This window comes from Terrapene carolina, unplaced genomic scaffold (assembly GCF_002925995.2).
Source record: "Terrapene carolina triunguis isolate 2854851 unplaced genomic scaffold, T_m_triunguis-2.0 Scaffold31888, whole genome shotgun sequence".
In the NCBI taxonomy this organism is placed as follows: domain Eukaryota; kingdom Metazoa; phylum Chordata; order Testudines; family Emydidae; genus Terrapene; species Terrapene triunguis.
Genome location: NW_020696239.1, coordinates 295731 through 309054, shown reverse-complemented (window position 1 = coordinate 309054; position 13324 = coordinate 295731). Strand labels below are relative to the sequence as shown.

The following is a 13324-nucleotide window of genomic DNA, read 5'->3' as shown; positions in this document are numbered from 1 at the left end:
GGAATGGGGGGGCCTTCACCCCCCCAAGGCACTAGTTCAAATCCAGCCCAGGGCAGTGGCCACATCTCATGTCTGTTGGGCATGTCGCTGTGAGCCGGGGGCATGTCCCTATGGGGCAGGGGTGTGTCCCTGTGGGGGGGTGCCCCTGCATCATGGGCGTGTCCCTATGGGGCAGGGGTGTGTCCCTGTGGGGTGGGGGCGTGTCCCTGTGAGCCGGGGGCATGTCCCTGTGGGGTGGGGGGATGTTCCCCTGGGGGGCGTGTCCCTGTGATCCAGGGGTGTGTCTCCCTGGGGCAGGGGTGTGTCCCTGTGGGAGGGTGCCCCTGGGTCGTGGGCGTGTCCCTGAGTCCCATGGCCTAGGTATAGGGTGACCAGATGTCCCGATTTTATAGGGACAGTCCCCATATTTGGGGCTTTTTCTTTTATAGGCTCCTATTATCCCCCATCCTCCGTCCCGATTTTTCACACTTGCTCGCTGGTCAGCCTACCGAGGCGGGGTCTCTGCCCCAGCCCCAGCCCTGCGGTGGAGCGTCCCCACCGCGAGTAGATTCTCCGGGAGCTGGAGCCGGGGCCGGAGCGCTGAGCTCTGCTGGACGCTGCGCTGCTAGCCGTGGGGCAGCCTCCTGCACTGACCAGGGTGCCCCCGCCTGTGGGGCCACCCAGCCGCAGCCTGAGGACGCAGCAGCCTCTCGTTCTAAGCCCGAGCCCCCGGCCTGCCCTGCCCCCTCTTAGTGGCGGCTAAGAGCTTGGGCTGCCCATGCCCAGTGTCTGGCCTGCTCCCACCCAGGGACACCACCCATGCCCTGGCCTCCCCCCAGGAGGGGGCTCTCAGGGACTGCCCTGGGATCAGGGCCCCTGGTGACCTATTGCTTGGGGAGCCCCTGTTAGCTGGTGACACTGAGCCAGAGGAGCAGCTCCCCCCCCTGCGCTGCATCCCCCGGGGCCCGAGCTGGGTCATCCCAGCGCCAGCCTGGGCTCCCCTCTGCAGGCGGGGGAGGGGCGGGGTTCCTTTCGGGGGTGGGGGGGAGTGTCAGTTTCCCTGGAAACTGAAGCTGGTCATTAGGGCAGGACACGGAGAGGCTGGGGATGGAGATCCTTCCCGAAATCCTCTGGGGGGAGGACTGGGGATGGGAGGGAGGAGTGGGGGGCCGATAGGGGAGGGGGAAGAGTGAATTTGATGCCATAAGGGGCTGTGACACGAGGGTGAAATGTGGAGGTGTCTGGCTTTGGGGTGCTGAGGGACAGGCTATGAGGCATTCAGCACAGTCTGCGCTCTGGTGCGCTCTGACTGCCCCCAAACTCCTGCCCCTTGGTGACCCCAACTTCACCCCGCCCCAAAGGGCTCCTTCCCCTGCCTGGCCCCCCAGGAGCCCTGCCTAGAGAGTCCCAGCTTCCAGGGCCAGCTCTAGGAGAGGAGTGGTGTCAGGGTGGGGGCGGGAGGTTGAGACTCCTGGGTTCTCTCCCTGGCTGGGTCACAAATTCTCTTTTTAGCCCTTAGCCCTGCTCTGTGCCTCAGTTTCCCCAACTGTAGCCAGGGTGATGGCGCTGAAGGGAGTGTGACCCAGGACTGTAGAAAGCTGTGAGCTCCCTGGCAATGGAGAATCCCCCTCCCCCACTGGGGCAATGGAGAATTCCCCCTCCCCCACTGGGGCAATGGAGAATGCCCCCGGTGAGAAGGGTCCCAATGGGAGCTGCTGGGTGCTGAGCACTTCTGAACGCCTGCCCCAGCTTTTGAGGAGACCTGGGCAGAGGCTGGGGGGGCTCATTCTGCAGGGCACCCTGTGCCCCCTGCGATCCACGCCAGCTGGGCTTGTCTGGGCTGTGCCCAGGGTCCCTGGCGCGCCGCACTCAGGTGGCCCCGCGGTGAAACTGTAGAGCCACACGGCAGGTTCCCCCTCCCACTGCCCTGCTGGGAAACCCCAAAGACAGCAAGCCATGGGGGGAAGGGGGGAGACACTGGCCCAGCCGAGGGGCCCTCTGGGAGGTGCTGGTCTGCGCAGGAAGTTAGAAAGCTGGAGCTGGGGGGTGCGTTTGGAATAATGCAGCAGGGCGAAGTGCCTCTCAGTAGCCATGCTAAAAGGCAGGGGGTTACTTCCCAGCGTGCCAGTTCCTTGCCTGCCCCACCCCGGGCACAAGGACGATCTCTGCGTGGCACACGCCTGACTGTGGTCCCAGCTGCATCCCTGGCTCTGTGGGGGGAGTCTGCCCCGGGGCACATCTTGCAATCGCTTGTTCAAAATCTCTGTCTTCGACAGCCAAAGTCATGGCAAAGAAACCAATCCCACCCCCCGTCCCCGTCCCCGGCCTGCCTGTCCGGCGCATCGCCCACACGTGCATTAGTGCAGTGCTGAAGCGGTCGCCTCACGCATTAGTTTGTATTAGCTGCAGCTGAAAGGTTTAATCTCTTTCTTGGTGATTCCTGGTGCCTCCTCTCATAGAAAAAGCCATAAATTGACAACTTCCCAAGGCAGCCCCGGCCCAGCCCCCAGCCATTAGTGTTATTGATCCTGGGTAGGATGACCAGACAGCAAATGTGAAAAATCTGGACAGGGAGTGGGGGGTAGTAGGAGCTTATATAAGAAAAAGACCCAAAAATCGGGATTGTCCCTATAAAATCAGGACATCTGGTCACCCTAAACCTGGGTGTCCAGCAGCACGTTGAGGCCCCATCGGGTGGGCACGGCACAGACAGGGAGCGACAGCCTCTGCCCCTCACAGTTACCATGCTAAGGCCCTGAGCCAGCAAACAACGGCAGCACGTGCTGGCCTGTGATCACGAGTGACCTGCTCCACCAGCTCTCGGCAGATTTCAGCCAGGTCCCTTCAGTGCTTCATCCCCTTGCTGCTGGCGATAAAACGGTCACCACAATGGTTACTCCTCTTCGGGCATGTGCATGGGCTTGTTGTTGTCGGGTCTGTCGTGTGAGCCGGACTGTGTACAGACGGGCTTGTTGTTGTAGGATCTCCTGGCTGCGGGACTGCAGTGCAGCATGGGGCTGGCGTGTGCAGGGTCTCTGGGCTGGGAATGCGCTGGCTGTTTAGAGCAGGAGGTGCAGCTGGACCAGAGCTGCTGTTGTCATTAATCCCAGATTCTGTGGGGTTCCAGGCTGCTGGCACGTCAAGGGTGGGCCCATTTCTCTGCTGGCGTAAGCTGGTGCAGCCCCATTGCGCCAATTTGCACCAGCTAAGAATTTGGCCCTTAGATTTACAGACAAGCCAGGCAAGCAGTGCCCGGGATGCTGCCAGTCCCCGTGGAATCTGGCACTGGTACCCAGCCAAGGCCCCTCCCCCTTACAGGGGTGCAGCGAAACTGACCGGCCTGGTCATTGTCTGAGCGGCAGGAGGCAGCGGGATAGCGGGGGTTAAAAGCACCTGCTGTTTAAGGGGCTGGGAGGGTGCTGGGCTGCATGCAGCATGTGATTGGTCGGATGAGCATCCCATTAGTGCCCCTGAGGCGGAGCAAAGCAGGGTGGGTAGCTGGGCCGCGGGTTTGGGGCGCCGAGGCAGCACTTTCATCTCTGCGAGTTCCCAGACCTCTGTTCCCTGGATTATTTTATCTGCTGTGTGCTCAGGGGCCTGCTTGACAGCAGAGAGAGCCGCCAACCAGAGCTGCGCATACGGCTGATGGGCCTTGCACAGGACCCCTGGAATTGAAATTCAGGCCAGCTCTCTGGGCCTCGATTTTCCCTATCTGTAGAAGTGGGGTAATGGCGTTTTCCCATTGTAGAGGTCTGAATGCGTCACAAGGCAGACAGGGTCCTTATCCCTGTTTGGAGGAAACTGAGGCACAGAGCGGGGGGAATCACCCAAGGTCTCCTAGCAAAGGCAGGTACAGAACCCAGCTCCTCTGAGTGCAGGCCAGTGCTCCAGGCCACACTGCCTGCCCACTCCCCTCTCACCCAGGAGGGGGAGTCCTGCCCTCTGGCCTGCCCCAGCCCCAGCTTCCCAGGCCCCCCTCCCGTGTGAAGTGCTGCCACCTGCGTCCTGCCTGTCCCAAGAAGTGCACATCCCCACCCTGTTTTTAACTTGCCATGCCCTCACTCCAGCGAGCCTTGCAGCACCCCCTTTCCCAGCCTCGGGGCGAGCGCCTGCTCCCTGGCATCGCTCCAGCTTGGGATCTGTCAGCAGAACCCGTGTCCAGCCAGCCCGGCGCACTGGGGTACCTGACTGAGCAGGGCGCGTGCTCTGGGCCCCGCTCACAGCCAGGGGCTTGTCCTCGCACGTGGCTCCCTGGGCTGGCAGCACTGGTACATGGGCGTGGGGGGGGGGGTCTGCATAAAGCCAGGGGCACCGCTGCCTGCCTGGCAAAGGCCCTGGGGCATGAGGCCAGCCGGAGCCCAAAGGGATACGGGCTCTGCATGACGGCGTGTGCCAGGTGCGTGGCAGTGGGGAGCTGCTTGGGGCTGGTGGGGCATTTGGGGAGCTGGAGAATTGGGAGGGCTTGAGCCGGGGGGTGCTATCTGGTGCAGAACGATTAGCTCCTGGGGGCTGGGTGCAGCAGGGTGCTGTGCCCTTGGCTCTCAGTGCCAGCCAGGGACCAGCAGCACGTGCCCTGGGGTGGGGGGGGGTCCCTGGCACTGCCCTGACGGCTGTCCCTGCCCGCAGGAGAGCACTGTGAGGTGAACGCCCGCCTGGGCCGCTGCACACCGGGCGTCTGCAAGAACGGGGGCACCTGCACCAATCTGCTGGTCGGGGGCTTCAAGTGCGACTGCCCCTCAGGGGACTACGAGAAGCCCTACTGCGAGATGAGCAGCCGCAGCTTCCCCGCCCGTTCCTTCGTCACCTTCCGGGGGCTGCGCCAGCGCTTCCACTTCACTGTCACCCTCACGTGAGTGCTGGGGGGGGCTGGGCGACTGGCACCTCATCCAAGGGGGCATCACCCTCATGTGAGTACCAGGGGGGCACCGGTCGGGGGGGCTGGGCGACTGGCACCTCATCCGGGGGGGCATCACCCTCACGTGAGTGCCTGCCCCCCCCCCCCGCCACCCACTCAGCACCTCCCCGCCCACAAGCCTGGCCTTCCTAGCTCCTCCCATCCCCGCCTTCCTAGGACAGAGAGAATTCCCATAATAGCTCCTCCCCTAAGGGGTGTCTCTGTCCGAACCATGGGCTCCTCCGCACCTGTCGGCTTCCCCGGCCCTTAGTTTAAAAACTGCTCCACTAGACACGCCAGCAACCTGGGTCCATTGTGGTCTAGGCTGAGCCCATCCTTGTGGTATCGGCCCCTCCTTTCCCAGTTATAAACCTAACCCCTTCCTCCCTACACCTGTGGTTCTCAGCCAGGGGGATGTGGGAGATCTTCCAGGGGTACATCAACTCGTCTAGAGATTTGCCTTGTTTTACAACAGGCTGCATAGAAAGCACCAGCGAAGTCAGTACAGACTAAAATCTCCTACAAACGACGACTTGTTTGTACTGCTCTGTGTACTTTACACTGACATGCAAGGACAAGATTTAGATTCCAGTTGATTTATTTGATAATTATATGGTCAAAACCAGAAAGTCCGCCATGTTTCAGTACTAGTGGCTGTGACATTTTGTATTTTTATGTCTTGAGTTTGTCAGCAGGTCGTTTTGAAGTGAGGTGTAACGTGGGGTACACAAGACAGATCAGACTCCTGAAAGGGGGACAGCAGTCTGGAAAGGTTGAGAGCCACTGGTCTCCATCGGCTCATCCCCGCATTGACACCCCGCAGCTCTGCCCGTCTCCCCGGCCCTGCGCGTGGAACTGGGAGATTTCAGAGAATGCTTCCAGGGAGTCCTGGACTTTAACCTCTTCCCTAGCAGCCTCCAGGACCTCTCTCCTGCCTTTCCCTATGTCATTGGTACCTACATGTCCCACACCCAACCGGCTCCGCCCAGCACTGCCTACCAGGCTGTCCAGATGTCCCATGAGTTCCACTCAGGCAGCAATTCACCCTGCAGGTCTCCCGCTCGTCACAACCCAGCTCTCTGTATCTCTCATCCTCGAATCCCCCGCTGCTATTTCCTGGCTCCTCCATAATGGGGGCCCCTCCCCGGAGGGGTGCCCTCGGTACCACCACATCTGCTGGAAGGAGAGTCCCAACCTGGCATTGTTTGCCTCTGCTCCAGCGAGGCTACTGGGCATGACCCACTATGGCAGCTCTTATCTGGGGGGCCCCAGCCCCTGCCACGGCAGATCCCCTGGGGGTCGGGGTCTGGCAGGTGGACACTAAATGGCATCTTTGTTCCAAAGCCCGGGACCCTCCCCTCCCTTGTCCTGCTCCAGAATGGGCCCATTGTTTTCCAGCAGGACACACGGGGGTCTTCCTCCATTGGCCCTTCCCGACCCAGGAGCCCCCTCCACTCACTGCAGGGCCTGTCTGGCTGGACATGGCGAGGGGCTAGCTGCCAGGGGGTGGGGTGTCTGCCCCCCCCGGGCGCTTTCCTGTGAGCTCGCCAGCAGCCCTCACCCAGGTCTGGCCCCCCAGAGGATCCCCCAAGCTGCTTCCCCCTGCCTCCAGGCTCACCGCCTGGCCCAGCCTGCCCCCTCTCCCGCCAGCTAAGGCAGAGCAGGCCGGGCGGGGTTTGGGGATGGGAGGGATTATCCTGAGGAGCTGCGATGAGATCACAACCCTCATCAATGGGCCTGGCCCCCCTCCCCATAATCCTGCCAGCTCCAGACATTGTCAGCCCAGCACAAAGGGCTAGCCAGCCGCAGCTTCTGCAGGGCAGCCAGGGCCCTTTGTCCTGGGGTGGGAGCCGTGGCCGTGGCCGGGGCCATCACCCTGCAGGGGGCTGCCGCGCGTTGACAGCGGGTAATGAATCACGGCTGGCATGGGGGGCCGGGGCTAGGCCTGTTGCTCAGGCTGGCCGAGGGGATGGCCCCCTCCAGCAGCCCCGCAGCCTGGCAAATTGCTGGGCTGTGGGCATGGGGGGCGCCCTATGTGCTGCTGCCCTGGCTGGGGGTGCTGCAGTCAGCGTTAGGGGGGCCAAAGGGTAGAACATCCCTGCTGGGAGGGGCCGGCGGGCACCTGCCCACTGTTGGACATGGGGTCAGGCCCTACAGAGCAGAGGTGTGCCAGGAGGTGGGTGAGGGGCTGGCAGTGCAGAGGAGGAAGGGTCTGGCAGTGCTGGGCACTTGTTAGGGGGCTGGGCCAATGGGCAAGTGGTGCTGGATACATGGGGGGAGGGGCAGTGACAGAGCGCTGGGACTCAGGACATCCGACTGCCCTGCTGAGTGACCTTGGCCAGTCACGTCCCCTCACCGTGCCTCAGTTTCCCCTGCTAGCCTGCGTATAGTCAGGGTGTGAGCTGTTCAGGGCATGGCCTGGTTCATGCTGTCTGCAGCGCGGGGCCCTGAGCTCAGCCACGAGGTGCTGCCCCAGCACCTATAATAACATTTGTAGCTGGGCCCCACGGCACCCGGTGTCAGACCCTTCTCCCATCTCATCCATCAGGGTCCAAATGCAGCCACCTCTGGGGTGGAACCCAGCAGCCGTTGTGCACAGGCAGCCCACAGGGACAGGCAGGAGACACTGTGGCTGACACTAATGGGCTTGGTCTGGAATTTGTCTACGAGCCCCCTGCTGAGCCCCTGCCTGCGTCCTGTATAACAGCGCCCCCTAGTGCCGCACCGGGGCACCACTGCCTGCCAGGGGAGCGTCCTGTTTGCAGAGGGACATGCTTTTCCAGAACAGTCAGGAAGCACCTTCCAGTACCCCCAGCACCCCCCAGTATCCCCAAGTAAGCCTCAGTGACCCCCAGCAGCTCCCCATGCCCCTCAGCCCCAGCGCCCCCCAGTCCTCAGCATTCCTCAGCTCACAGCCCTCAGTGCCCCCAGCCCCCAGACTCCCTCTGTGCCACCAGCCTTAGCCCCCAGTGCCCCCAGCCCTCATCTGGGCTGAGAACAGGTCGGCTGATGAGCAATGGGCAGGTTTTCCCGAAGGGAAGAGGCCAGACCAGACCCGCCCTGACCCTGGGGAAGGGACATGTGGGGCTTGGGGCTAAGACGTGTACAGTGAGGGAGGGTTGATTTTGCTTTTAAAGCCAAGAGCTGCCCCCGACCAAGCCCCTGAATTTCCAGCACACCCTGTGGAAGCTGGAGCAGTTCCTTGGGACTGGAGATCAGCGGTGCTTTGTGCAGCTGTCTGGTCTAATGGTTAGAGCAGGGCATGGGTGACCAGGGCTCCTGGGCTCTACCCCGACTCTGGGTGAAGTGAGGAGTGGGGTGTCATAGTTAAAAGTAGGCAGGAGGGGGGCGGTCAGGACTCCTGGGTTCAGTTGCTGACTCCCATTTGTGCTCTTGCCCAAGTCACTGTCCATGCCTCAGTTTCCCCTTCCATTGAGGGGGAAATCCCCCATTATTGTTGAGTTTTCTATTGTATAGCCTCTCTGAGCTCCAGGAGCATTTCAGTCACCATCACCGTCCGGCTCAGGGGGTCGGTAGCATGTTCCCATACTTTTATTGGTCAAGCATTGACCTTTCTACCTATTAGAGATCCTACGGCACAGATTGATTCATTTCAGATTTTTACTGTATTGGACTTTCTGCTTTCCCATACGGTGCCACTCTGCCACCAGCACAGCCCGCTCAGTCAGTCCTGGATATTTTGTACCCTGGTATTACCATGTCCCATTGATTAGCATAATTCCACCAAGTTTATGGGATGCCTGTTACATCAATCTCCTCATTTAATACCAGACTCAAGTTCACCCATCTTAGTATTCAGACTTCTAGCATTTGTATACAAGCACTTATAAAATGTGTCACTATTTAGTTGTCTGGGACTCTTTTCATCTGTTTCTCTTCCGCTCCTAACTACTTATCAACTTTTGTCCTCCCCACCTTACTAGGACAGAGAGAAGCCCCTAAGAGGTGTCTCTGTCTGAACCATGAGCTCCTCCACACCTGTCGGCTTCCCCCAGCCCCTAGTTTAAAAACTGCTCTACGACCTTTTAATTTGACGTGCCAGCAACCTGGGTCCATTGTGGTTTAGGCAGAGCCCATCCTTCCGGTATCAGCCCCTCCTTTCCCAGTTATAAACCTAACCCCCTTCTCCCTACACCGTCAGCTCATCCCCGCATTGGGACCCTGCAGTTCTGCCCGTCTCCCTGGCCCTGCGCGTGGAACTAGGAGATTTCAGAGAATGCTCCCAGGGAGTCCTGGACTTTAACCTCTTCCCTAGCAGCTTAAATTTGGCCTCCAGCCATACCCCCCTCTGTACCCCCATCCAGCCATACCCTCTCTGTACCCCCATCCAGCCATACCTTCTCTGTACCCCTCCTGCCTTTCCCTGTGTCACTGGTACCTCCATGTACCATGCTCACCGGCCCTCAGTCCTGACCCACAGCCCCCTGCTGTCTCAGCCCCATTATATTCATTCTTCCTGGCACCCATGGGGCTGAGGAAGCCACAGAACCAGCCCAGCAGCCCGAGTCTCTGGCCCTCAGGGAGGTGAGGCTGCCACGGCGCGGGGCCTGGGCCTTGCCCAGCTTCTCCCCACGCACGCAGCTACTCTGCAGGCTCCTCGCCACTCCTCTGGTCACTGATTGGGGAGGATCGGGGAGCACAGGGGAGCCAGGCCATGGCTGCCTTTAGATGCCGATTGCTGTGGGGAGACCAAAGATGGGATTGCCACTACCCAGCCTTGAACTCATGCCTTACCACACAGAGAGCATGCTCCATGGGGGCCCATCACCTTAACTCTGCCCTGCTGCCCCCTTAACTCTGCCCGGATGCCCCCCTTATCTCTGTCCTGATGCCCCCCCCCTAAATGCTGACCCGATGCCCCCTTTATCTCTGCCCCATGCTGTCTTTAACTCTGTCCTGATGTCCCCTTAACTCTGGTCCAACACCCATCTTAACTCTGCCTGGATGCCCCCTCCTTTAACTCTGTCTCAGTGCCCCCCTTAACTCTGCCCCAATGCTCCCTTAACTGTGCCTTGATGCCCCCTTAACTCTGGCCGACACCCACCTTAACTCTGTGCCCCAATCCTATCCATTCCGCACGCAGACCAAGGTGTCTCCATGCACCAGTCCTCTGGCCATGCTCCTGCCCAGGGTTCGTCAGTAGCCGGACAGCAGGCCAAATCCAGACAGCCAGATGCTTTTGAACAGACCCCGAAATCTTTTCCTTTACTTATTATCATGGTTGTTATTTTTTTCTCTGGAGTCTGGACCTTGACCAAAAAATTTGGACCTTGACATAAACTAATTGACGACCCTGCTCCTGCCCATCTCGGAGGATCCCAGGGGGTTGGGCTCTCTCAGCCCGTGTCAGGCCGTGAGGGATCCAGGGGGGGTGTTGTGGGGGACGCTGCTCTCACCCTCTCCCCCTCGGGCAGGTTCGCCACGAAGGAGCGGAACGGGCTGCTACTGTACAACGGGCGCTTCAACGAGAAGCACGACTTCGTGGCCCTGGAGATCATCCACCAGCAGATCCAGCTCACCTTCTCGGCAGGTAGGGCCTGGCTGGGCCCGACTCCCTTCGGCCCCGGGCCCGACTCCCCTCATTCCCAGGCCCAACTCCCCTCGGCCCCGACCCAGCTCCTCTCATCCCCGGGCCCGACTCCCCTCATCCTGGGCCCGACTCCCCTCGGCCCCGACCCAGCTCCCCTTGGCCCCAGACCCAACTCCCCTCATCCCAGCCCTGACTCCCTTCTGCCCCAGGCCCGACTGCCCTTGGCCCCGGCTCACCTCAGCACACCAGCCCTCCCCACCCCTCGGCCCAGCTTCCCTGGCTCTCAGTTCCCCTGGCCCTGCCTCCCCTTCCCCACAGCTCCCCTCACCCCTTGGCTCCTGGGCGTGCAGCCCCCCACAGAGCCCTCTGCCCCCAGACCCTGCTCCCCTCCCAGGGCCCAGCTCCCTGCTGCTGGGTGGGGAGCTCTGGGCTCCCTTGCCCATCTCAGGCCGTGGCTCCCCCAGGGCCCCGCGGTAACCAGCATCCACCTGCTCCCCCAGGCGAGTCGACCACCACGGTGTCTCCGTCCGTGCCGGGCGGCGTGAGCGATGGGCAATGGCACACTGTCCGGCTGCAGTACTACAACAAGGTAAGCGGGGCAGCGCTGGTGGGCACCTGGAGGGCAGGGCATCCAGGCAGCTGCCTGTCAGTCCCATGCCTGCCAGCCATGCCACGGGGCAGGGGACGTGGGGCAATCACTAAGGCAGTCAGAGGTCCCAGCAGACCCCCAGGCACCCCCCAGGAGGCAGCGCTGGGCCCCTGGCCCAGCCCAGCCCCTCCCTCGCTATGGGCTGATCCCGGTGCTGAGCTCGCTGCATTCCCTCCCACCCCCCCAGCCCCCTCAATTCTCAGCTGGCTGCAGATTTTGATGCTGAAATAGAGCCCTTGGTTGGGGGGGGAGGGAGCTCCTGACCTGGGGCCCCAGAGAGCTGGAGGAGGCAATTGTGGGGTGGGACCCTCGGGAAGCATCTGAGGCTCTTGGTCCAGGGTGGGGGGCTCCTTGGGGGAGGGGTGGAGGCCCCAGTCCCAGGGCTCCCAATCTCCTGTCCAGGGCGGGCTCCACGGCCTCACACCGGGAGCTCTGCCCCAAGCCATCTATGGGTGCAGCGTGAAATGTCCGAGTGACGTGGGTGCAGATGGCACCAGGTCGCTGGGGGCAGGAGGCGGGTGAACTGCAGTGAGGGGAGAGTGCTGCTGCCAGCGTGTCCCGCGTGGCCACGCCCTGAGGCAGCCTCCTGGCAGAGACGTGGCAGCGTGGCTGGGCACCAGCAGAGCAAGGCCTTGGGATAGCACAGAGCAGGGGTAAAGTGTCGGCTCCCCTTGGTCAGGCTCTGTCCGTCCGTCTGTCCTCACTCTATTCCAGGGGACCCGCAGCCAGCTCTGCTCCCCCTCCTTGCCCTCCCGCCCGGGGTGGGGGGTTTGCCCAGTTGCCCTGCGGAGGGGCGGGGAGTCCCTCCCCCTTTGGGGCGCTGGGCGCCAGGTGTCGCTGGCCTGGGGGCTGGCTTTGCCGTTGTCTTCCCCACTGAGATGGGGTTGCCAGGGCCTGCCCGGCGCAGATAGCTGGCCACCATTCACCTGTGTCTCAGCCTGTCCTGAGAGCAGACACCCCCCCAGTAACCGTGCGAAATACTGGAGAAACTGAAGCACATATAGGCATCAAAATTCCCACTTGGTCACAGGCCCTCACTGCACTGCCTGGGGATTGGGAGTCCTGGAGCCTGACTTCCCTGAGGCCATGGCAGGGCCAGCTACCCAAGGGCCTGGCTGGGCAGGTAGCCGGCCAGGAGGAGGTCAGGCCATGAGCTGGCCGGGTGGGTGCTGGCAAAGTGGCTCTGCTGGCAGCTCCTGGGGCTGCCGATTGTGACGATGTGGTTCTGATGGAACCCAACTGAGAGCGCCAACTCAGGACAAATTGCTCAAATAGGGCAGTTACAGCCCAAGGCTGGGGTTTTTTCCACCTCTAAGCAAACCAAACCAGCCAGACTAGGAGGACTTCGGTCTCACCCCACTGGCTAATCGCAAGTCTCACAAGCAATCTCCTTAGACACTCCAGTTTCCCAGTATTACCACCAGTGCCACTCGTTATGGGGACAAATGGTTATGAAAACCAATACCCCAGTAAAAGAAAAAGGTTCTCCTGATCTAGGGTTACCATCCGTCCGGGTTTCCCCGGACATGTCCGGCTTTTGGGTCTTTAAATAGCCGTCTGGGGGAATTTGTAAAAAGCTAAAAATGTCCGGGATTTCTCCCCGGACGGCTATTTAAAGACCCAAAAGCGGCTGACAGGGCAGCCGCGCTGGATTGAGCTGCTCAGGCAGCAAAAGCCCCTCCCCCGCTGCAGCTTCAGCACGCCGGTAGCAAAACGGGAGCAGGAGCTGTTTGTGCCGCTACAGCCCAGAAAGCCACCCCCCTATCCATGGCAGCCGGCCCTGATTGGCCAGCCCCGCTCCCTCCCCCGCGCTGGGGGCGAGTCAAGAAACAGGGAGCAGGAGGGTTGGATGGGGTGGGGGTTCTGGGGGGACCTGTCAGGGGGCAGGGGTGTGAAGAGGGATTGGGGCAGTCAGGGGACAGGGAGCAGGGGGAGGGTTGGATGGGTCAGGGGTTCTGGGGGGACCTGTCAGGGGGCAGGGGTGTGGAGAGGGATTGGGGCAGTCAGGGGACAGGGAGCAGGGGAGGGTTGGATGGGGTGGCGGTTCTGGGGGTGGCCTGTCAGGGGGCAGGGGTGTGGAGAGGGATTGGGGCAGTCAGGGGACAGGGAGGGTTAGATGGGTTGGAGGTTCGGGGGGGGGGCAGTCAGGGAACAGGCAGCGGTTAGATAGGCGTGGGAGTCTCGGGGATCTGGCGGGGGCAGGGGTGTGGATAGGAGTCAGAACAGTCAGGGGACAGGTAGGGTGGGGGGG

General features: G+C 61.6%; 1 protein-coding gene across 1 annotated transcript in view; it reads left to right on the top strand.

Moving 5' to 3' along the window:
* LOC112125774 (cadherin EGF LAG seven-pass G-type receptor 2) overlaps positions 1-13324 on the top strand; it is a 64807-nt gene that overhangs the window by 19575 nt on the left and 31908 nt on the right. Inside the window, exons 3-5 of the mRNA XM_026663011.1 lie at positions 4606-4828; positions 10309-10424; positions 10925-11013. Coding sequence (XP_026518796.1) covers positions 4606-4828; positions 10309-10424; positions 10925-11013 — 428 coding nt within the window. The remainder of the gene's footprint in view (positions 1-4605; positions 4829-10308; positions 10425-10924; positions 11014-13324) is intronic.